The sequence below is a fragment of the Scomber scombrus genome, chromosome 10 (genome assembly GCF_963691925.1).
Source record: "Scomber scombrus chromosome 10, fScoSco1.1, whole genome shotgun sequence".
NCBI classification, from domain to species: Eukaryota; Metazoa; Chordata; class Actinopteri; order Scombriformes; family Scombridae; genus Scomber; species Scomber scombrus.
Window position 1 is genome coordinate 5,585,320 of NC_084979.1, and position 21,156 is coordinate 5,606,475.

Genomic DNA, 21,156 nt, shown 5'->3' on the forward strand with positions numbered 1-21,156 from the left:
TAAGCATGTTAAATGTTTACATTTTAAACCTGTCCACTACAGGTTTCTTTTTATTCATGTTTCTAATTAGTTTCACAGTTTCTAATTAGTTTGACATGACATTTTGGTTTATGAATATTGCGTGCTAACATTGCTAGTATGAGAGTGATCTTGTTAGCTAGGTAAGTGGCATTTTAGCTAATTAGCAAATGTTTAGCATGTTTAACATTGAGATGGTAAACGTGCCTAACATTATACCATGGATGTATCATAAAAGCATCAAAATTCACTCGAATGAAACAAACGAAAATGTTTTCTAGCGTGTCTCGTCTGTTAATATTTTCGTGCCACCATCAGGCTAAAATACCAGTATAGATAGCTCATCATTTACGAGTAGTCATTAAATTTGTGGCGTGCATTCAAGCCCCCAAGGAGAATCATTAACAAACCTGTCAAGACAATTTTATAATATGGCATGTAATGAACATTATGTCTTCTAAGAGCTGGTATTGCTCTCACTTTGGTTTGTTTAATATGTGTTAAATCAAATTTGATGAAGCCACAAATGGTTCAATCCTGACAGTTTTTGGCGATTTCCGAGACAGATAGCCTGACACTGGGGATACGGGGGGGGGGATACAGAGAGGCAAGGAGAGACGACGGAGGTTCAAATGTGCTCACCAGGTGTTGGATGTGTCGAGAAGGAGCGGTCCCTCTGCGCTGCTGGATGCGAAGCAAGAGGGAGTGACAACGTAGAGGAAAAGAGGAGACGGGAGATGGGAGAGGGGGATTTTAAAGAAAGGAGGCAGGTGGGGGAGAGAAAGCAGGATGAGGAACAAAAAGAATGATAAGAGGAATTAGGGTAAAGGGAAGAGGTTGAAACGAGGTGAGAGAGGAGAGAAGGAGAAAAGAGGAGGAGGATACAGAGGAAGGAAAGGAGAGTTAATTAAACAAACAGACTCTCTAATGGATAAACATCACTACTTCCTATGGCAACATCAACATTTTTTTTTTCTTGGGGACTGGAATCCCGCAGCGCTCCGGGAATGAACCGTGCTCAAACTGGGCTGAGGGTTGGGCTTCCCAAAAGGAATTCGGCAGGAGGAAACCATACAGTGGTTTTGGAAAGCTATACCTTCTAACTAAGGATAGACCAAGAGGGAGAAGCTAGTCTAGTATATAGAAAGCTTTTGAGGTCAAGATATGAGTAGATTAAGGGGACTTACCAGATCATTGGAGGGAGCTGGGATGCACGCCGAGGTCACCTGGAACACACAAAGACAGACACATGTGAATCCAAGACGGAGCCCCACACACAAACATGCACGCACACATGCATTTTAAAAAAGGAAACATCCTTTTTGCTTCAGGGCAGATGTCAGGGTCACCACTCAGAGATGATTAAGAGCAAATGCTTCCTCAGACAATAAGATAAAGATGGAAAAAGCCACAAATAAAAAAACAAAGTCTGTCCAACTACTCAACCCCAAGTTCACCTTGAAGGAGTATTTTAACATTTCGTGAAATATGAGCAAACAATATATAACATGTTAACTTGTGAGCTTTTTTTTTTAACCTTACATCATACAGACACCTGACTTGTTTTAGGACAGACTTGAAAAACTGGGAACCTGTCCTTTAAGAAAACACAAAACTGTCCTAATGAGATTATGAATTACAGAGGAATTTCGGACCATCAACAAGTAACAGTGACTGCCTCAGTGTTGTGGAACTAAAAACAATTGTGACATTATCTTATTATATCTTCATTTGTCAACTACTGTGGGGAATGTTGCCCATCTAAGATTAAGATACTGTTTCACCACTTTCAGGCCTGAATGTCTCTGTCATTTTTAAGAGCTACATTATTGATTGATAGCGTCTGTAAAACTACTTTGATGCACTTAAGTGCCAAATAAGTACAGCTGATGTTCGAGAGCCTGTTTACGAAATGTAAAGTATGTGCAAATGTGGGGCCGAACGTGCAGCTGGAGGAGCGCTGAAACAGAAACACACACATACAGAGAGTGACACATCCGATTCCCATGTCTGTTGTGGGCCTACAGGTCAATGAACTGTGACCAAAGGAAGCAGGAGCTGAACAGCAGCCCTAATGAAGGAGGCTTTGGGCCACAGTCATGCTTACGTAACTCACGCAACACACGGACACACACACACACACAGACACGAATACAAGGCAGTGTTCCCGCAACACAGCCCTTTTTGGACTGTTTATTTGGATACAGGAAAAGGGCAAGGGCTTGTTTAATCTCATTGTGCACAAAAAGGAAGTTACACAGGTCCTGAACCTGGGGGTGTGTCACCACAGTGTGTGTTTGTGTGTATGTGTTGTTGTACAGTTCTTGTTAATCTTTCTTTCCTTTTCTTCTTCAGAATCAAACTTAGTCACTCAGTGTTGCGCATATGTAACTAACTACAGACATCAACAGGAAGGCCGAGGAACAGATAAAAGAGCTAAATCGAGACATGTTGTGTGGCTGAAGTCAAAGATTGAGTATCAGCTATCAAATGACTAACTGGACTCTGTTCCTGTATGACTCAAGTCTGAGAATTAATGGTTTATTTCCATCTCCGTCTGTAAATGAAGATGAAATGAATCTCAAATCTTGTTCTGTGTTGTGGTTCTTTTTCATTCTCAGCCTGAATCTGATTCACCACCACGGAGGTTTGGGTTGCATAATGCTCTAATTTCTCTTAATTCAGTCTGACTGGATCAGGTCAGTCTTTTTTTTTTTTTTTACGTGAATGCTGCAATCCTAAAAAGTCCCAGTTTAAAAAGAGAGTGAGTTTGACTGTACAGTGATATACAAAACTTAAATGTGTTTTTCAATCGGGTTCATGATCTCTAAATGTTGCAGGACCTGATTTCGGGGCAATAGCAGAACATTACATCCTGTATCCTACTTCTGTCACTCTTAACGACTCGTTTTCGAACAATCATGGCATGAATGACCTCCTTCCTGTCCCAGTCTTCTGTGTCAATCTGGGACAGGCCGACATAACTGCCAGTCCTTCCAACTTTCAGGCATGGCATCTGAAAGACGGAAGGACTGAAAGGTATCTTCTGTGTCACTGTTTTGCAGAAACTGAATATGTAGCACATCTACAGTCGGGTGTAGGGTTGAACACCAGGTATTGGGAGCAAGTATATGCTTGTTTGTTTGGCTGTGCATGCACTCATACTAAAGATTAGCATGAAACACAGGCACCTTCCCCAAACCTCACTAACCTTTAATGCAACTGTTGAAAATGACCTTAAATTGCCACTATTATTAGCAATACAACTAGATACATTTTCAACATTAAGTTTCAGTACAGCTGTGACAAATACATTTTTTTATATGTAATGGAAGCTGAGTGCAAAATCCTTAACCGGTTCAGCGAGTGTGTTTTATCAGACGTGCACCTCTATCTCAGATCAGAGCGGTACGGTTCACTGCAAAGCCACATTCAACAGGTGGAGAAGATAAGTGAACGTCACAATTAAATGCCCAAAAACAATTCCTCAAACCACAGAGCTAACATGGTGAAAAGGTATCGTGCGATGCATGTTCGTTCCCTGCCACTGCACACAGCAGCAACATGGGGTCAGATATCATACAACCACTTTGATGTAAAACCAGTTAGAGGACACGCTCAAAAACAGAGGATCAAACAATTCTGTATGCTTTACATCGTCTATTGCCACCCGAAAGATATTGTGCTTTCAAAAGGAATTGTTCGACGAATATGAAAGAATAAAAATATAGATGTTTATGATGAATGTTGTTTTACGAATCTAGCACAGTAGCTACCAGAGTGATTTTGCGAAGTTTTTACGAATCACACAAAAAAAGTCAACTCAACGATTTCAAGTAAAAATCAACAACAAAACAACTTACGAAGTGTCTTAGTGAAGTTTTGGTTGAGGTCCGGTAACCATGAAGGCTAGACAATTCAGTAACCTCTCAAGGCTTTAAATCCTCTCTCAGTATCATTATGGATCCTCTTGTCATCTTGAGTCACAATCAAAGTCAACTAAGCCTGCTCAGCATTTTTCCATCCATTCATCCGACTGTCTTCAACTCTTACTTTCCCTCCACCCAGTGCTGAGAATTTACTGCGTCTTTGTCTTTGCCTTCCCTCTAATTAAACACCTTAAATAAACTCAAGGCAGGATGAGATTTATCCACCGTATCTTACTTAGGGCGGTCCAGTGATGTTGCGTAACTACAAAAATGCGGCTCCACAACTTCACGTTCATCATTCATCATCGTTTAATCTGGACATCAAGTTCAACATCATATCACTTAATCAGGATCGGTAAAACTGCACGTGCAATTTAGAGCTTATGATGATAAAGAAATACTTTTTTCAGTGAGTGTGCTGTGTAAAAGTTGAATTACTGAAGAAATCATAACCCAAGACATAAAAGAGGACAATGTAAACCGGAGAGTCCTGGGAAAACTGGGAGGTTTGGCAAGTGCTATACTGTATGTTATGCACAATGTTCAATGAAAGCCACGCCGCAGAACTCGTGATGAAATTTGGTGGTATTGTTGGAAAATGCAGCGATCCAACTAGCTTCTAATAAGAAAAATCAAAACCTTCTGGAGTCACCCACTGATTCCAGTTTCTCCTCGCTCAGCCAATACTGGAATGAGTCCACGCAAGTACAGTCCACATTGTTTCGAATTTCAAGTTGTTATGACTACCGTTATCCAGTTTTTGCACCCTGCAGCATGTATCGGTGTTCAGTAGTTTCACCCTTTATTCACCTTTTCATCCTGCATGTGTCAAAAGTATGAAATTATTTCTCTAATTTCCAGTCTTTCCCTCTCCTCTGTTAATTCTTCTTTTCTCTCTCCTGGTGCCCAGTGAAGGGGCCTGCAGAGGGCGGCTGCTAAGCCAGAACAAACACACCACACCAGATTCCATCTCCCCAGGCCAACACTTACGCACAAACTTCCTGCTAATAGACCTCCACCCATCTTGCTCTCCCTCTCTTTCTATTCCCCCATGCCTCCTTTCCCTCTCCTCTCGCCTATTCCCCAGTTGCAAGTTAACTTCTCCCTATTTTCTCCTTCTGTTCCCATTTTTCTCAAATCGCTGTATTTTGCATCTCTCTTCTCTCCTTTCTCTTTTCCTATTCTGCTGTTTTGTGGCTTTCCTTTTTCTTTTAAATCTTATACTTTCTACTTCCTTTTTCTTTTTGTCCTTATCTCTTTCATATCTCTTCCTCTGACCTTTACTACCTTTCTTACCTCTTCCCCTCTCCCTCTACTTTTCACCTCGTCCCTCTTGTTCTGTCCATCACTCTAATTTCCCCTAATCACCCTCTCTCTTCCTTTGTTTATCCTCTCTTCCTCCATTTGCTCCAATACCTCCTTCCTCTTTCTTCCATTGCCTTTTCTTCCCTAATCTATTTCTAATAAAAACCCTTCCTGTTTGGCTTCCTCTCACCTTTTTCCGACTTCCAACCTTGTTTTCTTAAAACGTTTTCACTATTCTTTAAAACCTCCACCGTTGCTCTTACGTCTTCACGGTGCCAGTCTTGAAGTGTCTTAAAACTAAAAGGTCACAGGTTTGATCCCCCTCTGTCCATCAGTAACCAAATATCCCTGAAAAAGACAAAGACCCACCACTCGCTCGCTTGTTCTAACTTGCTTTGGATACAAGTGCTGGTGACATGCCTGAAATCATCTTAATAAATGGCAAAGCAAACACTAAAGTAGCTTGAGAAAAGTATTAGTAGACTTTATAACCAATATGATAAAAATGACCAATATCAATATGCATATTTCTATTTTGTTGTTACTCTTCCTCTCTGTACATTCTATGTTGTACATGTTTCCCCCAGCCTCTTATTCACTCTCAGTAAAACAGTGCCACTAACTTCCCCTTCCCTTCCTCCTCTCAGGTGGGTCCAGCTGGTGACATTCAGAGCCCTGACCCCCACAACACCTACCCCCTCCCTCCCCTGATCTACCTTTCTGTATTCCCTCCATCTCTTTCCTCTGCCAGCCCTTCTGTCCTCTTCCTCTCAGTCCGTTTTGTTTTGCAGCAGTGGCCCTTGCTCCTCTAGCTCTTTACATGCTCTTTGATCCATCAAAGCCAGAAGGAGCATAGCTAATGGATAATGCACAGCTCTCTCCTCTCAATGCATGGCTTAAGAGCTGTGGGCTCAGCGAGGGATAACTAGGGGGTGAGGTAGTAGCCTTGGTATGTTATTACTGTGAGAAACGGGTATGTGAGTGCTACGTTTGTGAGAGCCTGCGACTGTGTGTTTGAGAGTAATTTAGTGTATGTGTGTGAATAGAGTATATGATAAGAAAATGAGGTACATTTATTATGTTACTGCTTTTAACAAAAGAAACTGGCGTGCTGATTGGAGAATCATGTCACCAAGCTGTCTGAGAAGAAAAGTGTGGAAGCATGTTGGATTGGAAAGCATAAATGGAAATATTGAGTATAAAGGTGAGACTGTTGCTGACTCTGCAACGGAGTCGGGGTAACGTTAGCTTGTTACTTAAGTGCTTAGCTGTCCTGGCAAAAGAAAAAGTTCCAGCTCGTAACTCACCGTAAAACCACATTTTTTTTGCTTTTACTTCTTTTTTCATATTGGATGAAACAAATATAACATCTTGGTTGGTAACATCTGTTGGTATGTATATTTTTAAGCTTTGCACTGACAAAGGCTCGCTATGTTCTTGCTTCTGGCTGATGCTAAACTAAGCTAATTGCCTGCTGACTCTAGCGTCATATTTAGTGTAGAGACATCAATCCTTTCATCTAAGCCTCAGCCAAATATGTTGAACTATACCTACAATTCTACATTGCATTTGAGGTTACATGAGCTATGTTCGAATCAAAATTATTATTATTTCATTGAAAAAGAAAAGTAATGCCCCATCGACTACTTCTGCTTCGGGACACGGGTATTTCAGGTACAGCAGTATGAGCTATTTCTGTCTAAACTGTGTATAGTTTGTGCTACAGGCATCAAATGATTCAAAGCAGCTAGTGTGTAACTTTATGCTCCTTTACTTCCAAGAATTGAACTGAGAGGAAAGACAGATACTTTAATGAAGTGTCTCTTTTTAGCTTATTTAACAAATAAGTTAAAAGGCAACACAGAGATGGACAATATCATAAATTGTAGAGCAATGAAACAAAGTCCTGCATTCTCACAGCAGGAATTCATAGCTGCACTTAGAGTAGGTATTAAGACATGATAGTCACTACAACTGTGTACCAGTCCTGACCCTGGTCAAACTATTTCTCGCTCCTTGGTTACATTTGAACGCAGCACTTTCTTTGATGGTTAGCCTTCGGCCTAAATAGTCTCTCCATTCCTTAAGACTCCCTTGGGAGACCCAATCAGAGCACATTGATGAAAGCTGTAACAAATCAGCAGCGCGAGCCGATGCTGACCATGACCTTGTGTGCTTTCATCATCGCCATCATCAGAAAGTGAGCCACAGAGGACAGCTGTCTTACAGTGCTGCTTGAAAGTTTTTGAACCCTTTGGAATTTGCTCTATTTCTGCATATATATCATCTAAAATGTGATCAGATTTCCACCCAAGTCCTAAAACTAGATAAAGAGACATCAGTTAAACAAATAAGTCCTAAATCTTAAACTTTTTAGTTTATTTATTGAGGAAAATGATCCAATTTTACATATTTGTAGACCTCTAGATTATCAATTGATTTTAAAGGGAAATTAGAGTCAGGAGTTTCAATTAATAGGATGACAATCAAGTGTGACTCTGGGAGGCCCTGATTTATTGAAAGAAGAGAAATCTGAGTCTTCACGGTCAAAGTCTGAGCTTCACAACACAGGTTGGTGGAAGTGTGTCTGGGTGGAACAAAGGAGATTTCTGACGACCTTACAAGAGGAGTTGCTGATACTCAGCAGGCTAGAAAGGGTTACAAAACAATTTCAAAAGAGTTTGGTTTCCACCAGTCCACTATCAGGCAGATAGGGGTTAGAAATGGAAGACATTCAACACCAGTGTTACCCCCAATAGGAGTGGTTGGACAAAAAAGATCACACAAAGAGCAATGCATGTAATAGTGTGGGAGGTCAAAAGGGACTTAAGGCTAACATCTATGAAACTAAAGGCCTTTATTGCAGCGGCTACAGTCAATGTTCATGAGTCCATCATCAAGGGTACATTGAACGTCAAGGGTGTGTATGGTTGGCCTTATGAAGAGAAAGCCACAACTTTCCAAAAAGAACATCGCTGCCGTCTACGGTTTGCTCATGACCACGCGGATGAGCCAGAAGGCAACTGGAAAAATGTCTGATGGATGAGACCAAAATCAAACTTTTCGGCTTTGATGAGAATCGTTTTGTTTGGCGCTGAGCAAACACCGCATTCCAACATAAGAACCTCATCCCATCTGTGAAACATGGTGGCGGTAGTATCATGTTTGCTGCGTCTGGACCAGGATGGCTTGCAAACACTGATGGAGCCACAAATTCTGAGTTATACCAGCAAATTCTACAGAAAAAGAGGTCAAGATATCCGTCCATGACCTGGAGCTCAACAGAAAGTGCGTCATGAAGAAAGACAAAGACAACAAACACACAAGCTGCTCTAAATTAAGGAAGCTAGCTAAGAACGTTAATAATTTGGAATGGCTAAGTCAAAGTCCTGACCTTAATTCTACAGAAATACTGTGGAAGGACCTGAAGCAGGCAGTTCATGCCAAGAAGCCCAACAACATCTGTTCTGTAAGGAGGAACAGGATAAAAGTCCTCCAAGCTGAAGACAGAGGGCTGGCAGAGGAAAGAGATGGAGGGAATACAGAAAAGAAGGGGGGGTGGGAGGGATGTTATGGGGGTCACCAGCTGGACCCACCTGAGAGGAGGCACGGAAGGGGATTGGAGGGGCAGTGTTTTGCCGAGGGAAATGTGTACAGGATAGACTGTACAGAGAAGAAGAAGTAGAATACCAAAACGGAGGAAATATGCATATGATATTGGTCATTTTTACTACTGTTCTGCTAATTTGATGTCAAGTCATGTTATAATAACAGCTGCCTCCTCTCAAACAGAGGTTCTGGTTAATGTACCAAAGATGCTAACTACACTCTCAGAGAGCTCATTTAAGGCAACATGACTCATGCTTGTCACGAGTGTAGGCGATCTGGTGTATATCTTTATTTCTTAAACCTGTTTCTTGTCATTCCTCAAATTCCAAATGGATGAACGGTTAAAGGAATGCATGTTAAAAGCTGTCAGAGCCACTTGAAATCATGTTAAAAAAAGGAGCTAAGGGAGCAGCAGGAATGCTTTTTCATACCAATTTGTTCAAAGTGAAGTGCTCGGCAGTCCCACGCTCTATCTAATTTCACATAACGTTACATCCACCTGTTGACTGAAGCCCTATGGTTTTATGTGGGTGGAAAATAATACCTTGCCCCACTCTGTTTTTCATAGCCTGCTAAAGAGGAGTTGAGGCACTTTTCGACTGTGCGGCAACAAGTAAGTTTACTGCATGTCAAACTGTGCAAGATGGGCCGAATTAAATCAGGGTCGTAATCTGTGTCAGTACTGTACGATATCAATTTAGGGCTGTGACGAATGCGAGGCGAACCGTAGCGCTGCGATATAAACAGAAAAGTGTATATGAGAGCAGAGGCGTCATCATCAATCTGTGTTTCCCTTAAGTTTCGAAGACGCAGCAGAATTACGGACGGTTTTCTCCTTCGTCAGAGTCCCACAAAACTATTTTTTGTTCTGCCTCAATTATTTTGGCATTCTGCATCATTTCATGTCATATTCTCTTAGTTTCTAGATGTGGGGTCAGCAGCAGAACTTCGTCTTGAATTTGTGACGTCTTTTGGTTTCTTTGTTTGTCGGAAGGAAGTTGTGAATGTTTTTTGGATTGGCAACCAAAGATTTCACCACGTTTCTCTCACGGTTGTCAGCTCTTGCCTCAGACAATATCCACAATATACAATCCCACAATATAAGGAGGCCTTTAGGGGAGCAATTTAGTTCTCACAAAGCTGATAGGAATCCCGCTTTTTTCACATGCTCGCTGACTGCAGCTGTACCGGAATGTCACTCAAGGATCGGTCATTCGGGAAGTGGTTCTCATGTGTGTTATATGTACACTCAAGTAGGATTATTGTAATAGTTACCAAAGTACAGTTCATCATGCTTTTGCAATTAAGTATCTCTGATTTGAGCCCTCATTTCCGAAGTTAGTTTCATCCATGTGGCATCTTTCCAAGAGAATCATCCAACAGAAATGGCTGAGGTTCGCTCGCCTTTGTGAAGATTGACAGCGTTGCCTTAATGTTAAGACTAACTTTTAAAAAAACAAAACATTTTTATGTATGTCTGGCAGTCAAAAATGCAGATGGTCTCCCTTTTGCACAAACCTGCAGGACTCATTTTATGGCAGTTTTGAGAGTTACCTGGCTTAGCCGTATAACTATCCTTCAAATGCACCCCACATGTCTAATGCCTCTTAATCATGACAAGGTGGACTTCATGAGAAAACCAGAAAGCACACAGCCTAACATAAGGGGGTTCAAGGCCATGGATAAGCAAAACCAACACCTAAAACCTCCCACTAAAAGTGCCATATCACACTTTTAGTGCTTTTCTCTATGTGAGGCCAGCTAGCAGAGCGTTTATCTATGTTTTCTTACTTTTTCTACATTTTTTTCTCACTGTTCAGCACATGTTTCACCCCCCTCTCACACTCTTTTGTTTCTTGTTCCCACACTTTCTTTTGACCCCAAAAGGAAAGAAAGGGGTCTCTGTCTGTCCGTGTTTCGTTCTCGCTCCTAGCAGCTGAGAGGGAGGCTGGAGATATTGCAGGGGTCACGTGGGTCCCTGCGGTGGAGCGTTAATGACCGAGTGGGATGCAATTCCCTGTTATGGAGCTGAGGGTCAACAGTTATGACTACACCAACAACACACACACATACACATATACTGAAGATATGTACCCATAAAAGCTGCGCAGATGGAAGACACAAACAAGAATGCACACATGTTGCTGCTTGCTTGCATGGAGGGTTTCATGGGTGCGTGTACATGAGGTCGTCCGGAGCACACGCACAGAAAACTGCAGCCACCTATCTTTATCCTCCTCCGGAGCAAAACAAGTGCCGAAAGCTGGAAAGCCGGACAAAAATAAACACGGGTAAATAAACAAAGCAGGAAGACATGAGCTGGGATGAGATCGGGAGAGATCAACAACGGAAAAAATCTCTTGTGAACCAACCACAGAGCAGTATTACAGATCTGCAGTCTTTCCCTCCCTGTCTGCCCTCTGTGGCCGAGCTTCCCTCAACTTCATCTCTGTCATTCATCCCGCTGATAAGAAGGCACACACACACACACAATTCCCAAAAGCACCGTGTCCCCTCCTCTTTCTATAGCTGCAGCATTCCTGCAGCCTAAACAGTGTTTACCGTACGCACAGAAACGTATTTACAGTCTTCAAACAGAGATTGTACATTAGGTGCTTCTGGGCCAGTCTCCCTTTACACAGACACACAGACACACACACACAAACACACACACACAAGACGGCCCTGCAGGGAAAGTCTTCATTGTCGTCCTGTGATGAATTTAAATGTACAGGATGCTAGACAAGAAGACACATCTGCAGGGATACCCCATCAGTCACAGCCGCACATCTGGAATGATTTTTGTTACATTTAGTGAGATCGATATCAGACGTTTCTACATATTTTCTCCAACTTCAGATTAAAATTCATAAAGTTTTAACTCAATAAGGCTTCTTTTTTTTCTCCCGTGGATTTCTCATAATGTGAATAATTGAAAGCCAGGCCAAGTAGTTACAGTAGCTATCATACAGATCTGTGACTCATGTCCTGCACCAGCGTGGGTGTCAATATTTAAGATTCGTGGTAGCAGAGATACCCAAACTGTCCCTTCCTGTGTTATATGCAAGACAGACCAAACCCACTGGCCAATTAGTCTGGCTTTTGCCCCTGCTGGTATATACACACACACAACATACACACACACACACAGCGGTCTGGCGGTGTACCAACTTGGCTAAGTTAGCTGTCATGCTTATGGTTTTAACTCTCATCAACATCGCTCACTTGTTTCTTCCCTGGTTAAGGCCGCACACCGCACTAATACACACACAAACACACACACACACACACACATACACATACATACACACACACACACACACACACACACACACACACACACACACATGCGCACACAGCATGAACTCAAAACACACCGGCATATCTCTGCAATTATCAGAGCTGTCCGTGATAAAGTGGTGACTCCTTTTAGCCGTGCGGAGCCAGACTCGGTCCCGCTCATGTTAAAACGATACAGTTGGATGCTGTTATCATGAATGACTCATGCTGACTCCCTGAACATTTGGTGAAGTGCTGGAACTGCAGGAGGGGAAACCAGAGGACTGAGCTCAAGGCCGCAAAGTGTTAACGAGAGATTACTCACTCACATCACCCCAAACAACATTTCTGTGATGCTTTCCACCACCTGCTGAAATGGGTCAGAGGCTTGCTTACAGTAAACTGATTGAATTAGTAATATCAGCGTTTTTTAAGCAAACGCAAGAACTCTGTGCATACTTTATCTTTTTTTTGTTTTTACCAAGATAAGGCTGGTTATAGTCTAGTTTCCTTATTATTCACAAATCCAACAAATAGACCAAAACACTGGGTCAATCCCAAGTATGACATCCTTCTGCCTTACAAATACTGAGTAAAGCATCTTATCTGAGGCTGAAAATAGACCCCAAAATCAGCATTTTCTACTCCTGTTTGAGTAAAACTTCTGTACGAAATCCAGCTGTTTCAGGAAAATGATTTCAAGTCCTCTGCTTTTCTTCTTGCTACTACAGCTGGATGTTTGAGCTTTACTGTGCCGAATGATGTATGTGAGGAGTACTTTCTATATCTTCATACATGTCTGAATGGGATCTTTAAGTTTTTATTTTATTTTATTAAATTACATATTCATGGACTGTTCCTTTGCTTTTGATTTACATCTTTAGAAGGAACCACTGGGATTGGACATAGGCAAGTTACTGAATATCACCAGATGTATCCTTTTAAAACTGCTTCAAAACTAAGCTGTGGCTGACATGTGTGACATATTCCTTCAGTAACAATGACATCACTGCAACCATCAGGAAGAGATCTGACCAGGAGGTTTCCAGTGGATAGGAAGTTTGAAGGGTAAGGGGGATGTTGGGTCAAATGTGATGTTGAGCTGCATGTTGGAAAAACACGTACTATGCTTTTTACTCCATCATTCCATCTCCTCATCGCTTCCTATGTTATGTTTCTGCTGTATGACTTTGTTCGGGGCAGTTTTTGTGTGTCGAATGGAGTTGGAAGAAGTGAATTTACTGCCTGTTAGCCATGAAAAAATAAATATATGCACCACGGCTTTAAAGAAAACGGCTCCAATCGAGAAATAAACATTGGGGGTTTTTTTGGGTCTGCCTCTTTCATCTACAATGCATTTTCTTTACTAAAAGCGAAGAGGGGCTAGGGTGGAGGGCTCTAACCACAGCTGTCCTGATGAAAGGGGTTTTATGTTAGAGAAACATCAGGCGGGGTTTGTTGTTCTTCCTCTCATCCCCGAGTCCTCCCCCACTTCCGCTCTATCTATCTGTACTTGATTGTACATCCTCTTCTTGTAAAGAGGAGCAGAGCGCAGCTTAGCCTCATGTAAAATGTATTTTGACATGTTCGGTGGATAAGACGACTGACAAGGAGGAAACTGGATACACGGAGGGGAAGCAGGGATTGTAATTACAGTGATACACAGCCCTGCACTGCCAACATACACCATCTGTAGGATGGCTTATCAGCTCACCAGTTTTCCAGTCTGTGCTATGAACTGGACAATCTTAAGAATTTGGATCTGTTGGTCTACTCATTAGAACTGGACAATTAATCATTTTTATATCAACATTATAATTTTCAAATGGCAAGAGACATGATTTTAATTATAACTTAAATAATAGAGTCTTAACAAGCTGGAAGTTAAAGTTTAAGCCAGCGTCTGTTGATTTTGGTGGCTGTAATGTCAACTGTTGCTGGAAAACGTCCTCAGCTGTAGCAAGTTAATGTTTTTTCTGTAAAATGAGAAACTCTTGGCTGTTGTTTGCTCTCTTTTTCTTTTTTAGAACAAAGTTAATTTTGTCGATGCTAAAACACCACTGTATCATATTTCATTTTTCACAATAGCTAATACAATCTAGCTTAGGTGTCTGCTCACGTTCATTTCAGACAGCTAGCTAGCAGGTTAAGCATTTGTCGATATCTAACAGTGTAACAGAGTTCTCCTGTTAAACATTCAAGCACATACTTTACTTTAATTGATGTCAAAGATATAGCTAGCGTAAATGTAAGTTAAACTGGTTGTTAGTCAAGCAAACTTACACTGCTACTATTCATTTAGAAGCAGCATAAGTTCATGATACAGCCTGGAACAATCATATCTTATTTAAAGCTGTAGTTTACGTTGTAGTTAGCATTAGCAATATTGGTCGGATTGGTCAAATCATTCAGCTCTGAACCATAAACACTATTGAGCAAACTAATAATTGGTTTCCAAGGTAATCATTTGGTGTTTTACTGGGTTTGTTTCCTCTCCAAAATACACCCAATGAAACACCAACATGTGCTTTTAATCACACAAAGCAACTCTGCTGTTACCTTCAGTCCATACTTAGGTTACAAACTGTCACCACATCAGTCAGTTTGGATGTCCATCACTCACTCAGTCACAGTGTTTCATATAAGTCTTATGAATCTTTCTCTGCCAATCAGCTCTACTATCAGTCAGTGAAGCTGTGATTTCCTGTGTGACTCAGTCTATGAGCAGAGCAGATAGACAGTAAGTCACTGATGGACTTTTTTTTCTCTGACCGGCGGAAATGCCTGTTCTTGCCTAATTAGACAGACAGCCCAGTCAACTCGTCATGGGCTGCATTTCACAAATTTTAATCCTTCCTCCTCGCACTGTCCCCACCTCCCCCAATCTCTTTGTCTTGCCCCAACCTTCTCTCCATCTCTTTGCCCCTGGGCCCCACTCACCCTCTCCCACCCCCTAATTCCCTGTGGACTACATTTTCCACTTGGGATCAAGATAAGGAGGAACTGTTCTCTGAGAGAAGAACATGCTGAAATAAAACTGTTTATGGCCTTCTGTTTGTGTGTGAGAGAGAGTCTCTGGCGTTTTTTAATAGAATAGAGATGGGCCAGCTGGAGGCTGTTGACCTTGTGGGCAAAGATTAGGGAGCAGATCGAGAGAGGACGACAAAACAAAACAACGAAAAAGCAAAGAAACACATGAATTATACAGTCTGTCAAACTATTACCACCAATCGCTCTCTCTGGGAGGGACGTTTAAGAAATGTGTTTTTTTCCCACATAACCAGCAGACACATTGACAGGAAACTGGACAGTGTGGTAATGAGAGGATTTGTCACCAAGCTTACGGCAACGCCAGCTGGGTGTGAATGTAAATAGAACCCTGGTGAGAAAAGGATAGCTTACAGATGACAGACGGCAGTCCCCCAGATGTGTGTTACCACACATACAAACACATAGACTGTAAATATGTTCACGTAGGAGGGTTGAGGTGGCTGATTCAACACGAGGTTATATATAAAAACTGCCAAATGTGAATGAAGTGCAAGTGAGTAAAGACCTTGAACTTAAAACACCTGTAACACAGGTGACAACAGCTGTTAAGCACAATCCACGTTTCTCTTTATTGAAGACAGACTAAAGCTAATAAGCAAGGCGGACAGCTGAGATCCATTATTTAGGTGTATAACAGAACCGTGTCTCTGCATATGCATTTCAGAATTTTTGTAGTATTTCACATAGGAGGTTAGATAACGTGGACACAGCAGCCAGACCCCCACGCCCTGCCTTATCCGACCTCTCCCTTCCTGGGCAGTAGCGATGGATATCACTGTCTAACAACCACGCATGAGATGGTTACAGTGAAGCTATCAAACAACATCCTGCTGCTTTCTGGAATCAATCTCAACAAGGGGATTGTCCAGCCTTTCTCTAGAACTGTCATAAATCTGAATTTTTAATAAAATCCATGCAACATTTCAAGGATTTCTTTCCAAAAGGAGAAAAACATTAGAAAAACTAGTAAGATGTCTCTTGCCGTTTAGTGACTCAACCTATCTACGGAATGTCTATAGCGAATTAGGGAATGCAAATATCTACACTAGCCTGCCTCCGTCCAATGATAATGTTTAATCCAATATTTAACGTAGAGATGTGAGAGTGGTGTTTATCTACTTATCTAACTCTGCAAGAAGGTGTATAAGTGCATTTTCCAAATAATTAGGTTTAGGTTTCCCTAAATATTCCTTTAAGTTACTTCATCATAATGAAACGAACAGCTAGAGGACTATAGTACAAAGAATATAACTGTATGTCCAGAAGAAAACCATGTTGTAAACTCTAAGCAAGGATAACATCATAAGCTGCACTGAAACGCTTGATAACGTATTTAACTTTTTTATTGCGTCTTCCTTTTCAAAGCCACCCTTTCATCTCTGAACTCATCCCGAGGGCTCTCCTCCCTTCTTTAGATAAAAAGAGAAGAGGACGGAGGGATGCTGGAGGAATGAGTCTCATCGTTGCCGCATGCCTCTGCCCTCTGCCTGCCAAGGCTCCCTGCCTCAGCCTCTACCTCCTCTTCACCGCTCTGGCCACTGGTTGGCATTCTCCCCCTCTGCATCCCTCTGTCTATTCATTACACCATCCCTCCATCAATGACTCTTTCACTGAGGCAGCAGGGAGGGGTTTGTGCGAGGAATGCGACGGAGCTGCCTTCACATTAGCGGAGATCTCAAGACTTCTGCCCTCACAGTGTCACCGTCATGGGACTTTTCACACCTCACTGTGCGAATAACTATTAAATTGTACAACTGAGATAAGACCTATATATATTCCTATTGTCCAGTTCCGCCCCTTTAATACTAACAAACACAGATCTCCCAATGGCCTGTTTCAAATGCTGACTCATGATCAGTGGGTCAGCATTTGAACTTAACCCTGAATTAGAGTTGAGCACCAGAGCACATTAGCTTCAAATATTTTAAATGAATACAGCCATTGACACTGATTGATTTACTATATTATGTTGTGTTAATGTAATGAAATTTATATTTAATTATATTTCTATCACCACAACCGTAGAGAAGATGACTCAAGAGAAATGTTTGGTGACAGATTATATAATTTCAATGACAGATAGGTTCACTATACTTATTTATATTATCTGTATATTTATAGCTAACAAGTAGCATTTCCTGTCACTACTATGTTTCATATTTCTCATATTTAAGTGATAAAACATGTTTCCTTCCCACTTCTGCAGTCTGCTTCAAACTTAATTTTAGCTGTGTAATGTTTATATAACCCCAAAATGTTCCCAGTATTCTTTATCATATTTATTATCCGATTGTTTTGACATTGCTTCATAAGATAGTCCTCAGATCACTGACTTGAGTCCATGTGAATTCCTTTCATTCCCAGTTTGCATCACAGTTTGTGGGAAATAAAGGTTTGTTTTGGATGAACTCACAAAAAAAAATAGATCTGAAGACGAACTTTAAATCCTTACCTTGGCCTCGCACTTCCTGTGGGTGGCTGTCTTGCATACTAAGAGGAATGCAAAGAGGGAAGGAGGGAGGGATGACAGGAAAAAAGAAAAACACAATGAGTACTGTCGCAGCTGCATTGTCATGTTACCTATAAGCATGAAAACTACATCCAAAGTCGTGAGGTCAACATGCTCACTATGATCTCCATCTTCATCGAATGCCAGGTTACACATCATAATCCAAGTAAAATATTGGTATAATCCTGTCATATCACTGTATAATTAGTCTCTCCTCTTACTACATGTATGTCTGATATTCTAAAGAGGAACACACACAAAGACTATGCCAAAATGATACCTGCTGTATTGATTTCTATGTAAGCATGTGGCCTTACTATTCCAAAAAATTCCGTTAGCATACATCGTTGTGGTACTTTCTGGAGTTGATTTACGTTAGCGCTCCAGAAAAGCAGCAATTTTGTATATTTTGACTACTAATTTTGTTGGAATGACACGTCCAATTGGGTCTATTTTTACAACACTACATGATGGAGCTGGCGTGTGCTTCTTTTGATTCCTCCATCCTGGGCGTAAGTCTGTAGGAGTCCATCAGCTGTGAGTGACTCAACTGTAACACATGATCGTAATACATTTACCTCTGCAGAAGGAGCCTACGTTGTCGACGTTCTGGCGACACACGCTGCACTGCCGCTTCTTCTTGAAGGTCTTTTCTTTGAAGACATGGGGCTCTCCCTTCCCCGCCTATTCACACACACACACACACACACACACACACACACACACAAAGGAAAATGAGATTAAAACTTAGTAATTGGATACAGGACCAGACGTGGTAATTCAGTATGCAGACCTGCAAACTCTCACAAAGAATCCTTGTTTGACCTTCGTCCAAGAGGTTGACTTGGCAAACGTTACGTCTGGTTTGTTAACCGTCAACCCTTCGAACTTACAGGATGAAAACAAGACACACAAAGTGGTCTGACTGCTGCGACTCCTTCCAAGAAAAAGACAGAAAGTAAGAAAGAACGTAATGCTTGAGTTATAGGAGTGAAATAATGACAGGAGCTTAGGCCTGTCGGCTCTAACCTGTACATATGACCAGTGAATGTATGTGTGTGTGTGTGTGTGTGTGTGTGTGTGTGTGTGTGAGTGAGTGTGTGTGTGTGTGTTACATTCATTCTCTCCCGATTTTGCCTGTTTAACTTCTGTTCTGGTTGTGTAACTGTCTTCCAGTAATAATCCTTGTGGTTCCCACCCATACCCCACTATAATCCTCAATGTGTGTGTGTGTGTGTGTGTGTGTGTGTGTGTGTGCGTGTGTGTGTGTGTGTGTGTGTGCGTGTGTGCGTGCGAAGGTTTCGGAAAGAGAAAAAAGGTACACATGCGTTGGTCTAATTCCCAAAAGACAGCAAGAGAACATAAAAGAAGTCTCACCACTTTTTCCTGTCTTATCCCCATGTTTGTCACTGTGTGTGTGTGTTAGTGTGTACATCACTGTATGTGTGTATTAGTTCATATGGGAGCCATTCCCGCCCAGTGCCTCTTTGTTTCCCAACATGGGATCAGATCCGCAGACTACTGGGCCTGACGTGACTTCACCGAGGCTTTGAACATGAGAACGCTAATGACCACGGGCTAAGTACGGGGATTGCTAAGCATGTTTTCATGCATGGATACATAGTGGAAGAAGAGGGAGGGAAGAGGGAAATAGACGGGGGTGGGCTGGGGGATGTGAACAAACAAGCAATGTCATGCTCAGAGGAAGCTCACATATTCTTGGAAACAGGCTCAGTGCTTCTTTCAGAACATTTGGCTGAATGTGTTCACTCACCTAAATGTAAATATGAGCGCAAACGCACATGAACGTCATCACCATGAAAAAACAGCTATATGTAAGAAAGGGATGATGCTGTGGAAGCTACTCTGTCTGACTGTGTTTCCATAGTTTTGTATAATTAAACTGATACAAACACATAAAGGCTTTTTTGTTTGCTCCCTGTGTGCTTTTCCTTCCTTGGTAACAAAGAAATAGGGCTGTTTGCACACTTTTTCCATTATCCTGCTGCTCTGACTCTGCGCTAGGGACTGGACAGTGTTTGGACAGCTGCCTGCCTGGCATCACCCTCTGCCAGCCGTGTTCAGTGGCTCCAGTACAAGTGTACTATGACCGCAGCGAGCGTGGATGGTGGAGGTAGACCTGGTGGGTGGTTCTGGGGCTTGATGTCTGTTATGTAATATGGTGCGGTCAGGAGATTGACGTCCCTCTTTAAAAGTGTGCAGTCATTGCTTTCGGAAATTGCATATTTTTTTACGATGGGGTTTTCATTTGACTCAGTCTGACTTGCCCTATTCTCATTTTAGCAACTTATTCTGCAGTAACAGACTAGAATCTCTACAGGCTTCGTTAAAGTTTCGTGTTATCTTACGTTATCTTGATCCTGTTTTGATAAATCCATGATTTGGCGTTTCTTCCGTCTTACTCCAAGTCCGCCCTTTCCTGAACCCCAAACACAACAAACGCTCCTCATGACTAGTTCAGCTACCTCATGTATTCTTTGCTCATTAGCTCTGCCTTGACATTCATGGCCCAGAGACCAAGCGTGTTCGGATCAGGAGGTGGACACACAGTCACAAAAGAAAACCTGGCTTCATCTCGCAAGCTCCTTCATGTACTTGCTGATCCATCTATAGTATGTCCTCATTCTCATCTGTGAACTTGCGCAATAATCTGTGTGTGTGTGTGCAACCATGAGGCCCACACTGAGTTTAAAAAAGCAACCGGTTACTGTCAGCTAAACCACATTGGTGATGTGGGCTGAGAGATAAACACATATAATACAGAGAAGAGGCTGACAGGATTCTTCCTATTTCAGACACAAACAAGACCACTATGCAGTCCAACCGCTGACAATCATGATTAGACAGTCACGACTCTGCCACTTGGTGCTATAAGGTCTCAAATGGATCGACACCAATATAAGCTACTGCGCTTGGGTTCATGTGAAGAGATGACGAAGTAAATCTCCACTTACGTAGACGAGTCCACTTTATATTTCATGCACCTGACATCATCTGGCGGCGTCAGAGGTTTGAGCCGACCACAAGCCGCAATGTCCCCATTTGGCGCCCAGCAAGGGGACCTTTGCAAGTCATCCCCCCCCATCTGTTTTTCTCCTCATTTCCTGTCATATCTCTACTTGGCTGTCCGATAAAGGCGTAGAAAATTACTAAAAGAATTGTCAAGTTGTTTTCTGTATCAAATGCAACATCCATAGCAACCACTTATTCCTCAGGGTGACATGTTAGCCAAGTGCTTAGCGCAACCGCTGAGTTTTCCAAAAGTTTCAGATTTGATCTCTCCACCAACCTCATCCAGAGAAAGTTCTGAAAACAAATATGGTATCAAAAATGTAGAACCTAAATGAAATAACTGGAATAAACAGATACAAGCATAACACTTGAAGCAAACTTCATTCTTGACCTTGGAAACATCAGCTGACAAAACAGTCTCAC

At 41.9% G+C, this 21,156-nt stretch overlaps 1 protein-coding gene across 6 annotated transcripts in view; it reads right to left on the reverse strand.

The window, feature by feature from the left end:
- The window catches only part of tns2a (tensin 2a), a 52,310-nt gene that overhangs the window by 19,656 nt on the left and 11,498 nt on the right, over nucleotides 1-21,156 (reverse strand). For 4 of the 6 annotated variants that reach the window (XM_062427940.1, XM_062427942.1, XM_062427938.1 and 1 more), the window contains exons 2-5: nucleotides 18,279-18,384; nucleotides 17,644-17,681; nucleotides 1,206-1,244; nucleotides 661-702 (exon numbers count right to left, since the gene is read on the reverse strand). In XM_062427940.1, coding sequence (XP_062283924.1) covers nucleotides 661-702; nucleotides 1,206-1,244; nucleotides 17,644-17,681; nucleotides 18,279-18,384 — 225 coding nt within the window. The remainder of the gene's footprint in view (nucleotides 1-660; nucleotides 703-1,205; nucleotides 1,245-17,643; nucleotides 17,682-18,278; nucleotides 18,385-21,156) is intronic. The other 2 variants (XM_062427941.1, XM_062427939.1) reach the window with 1 other exon arrangement.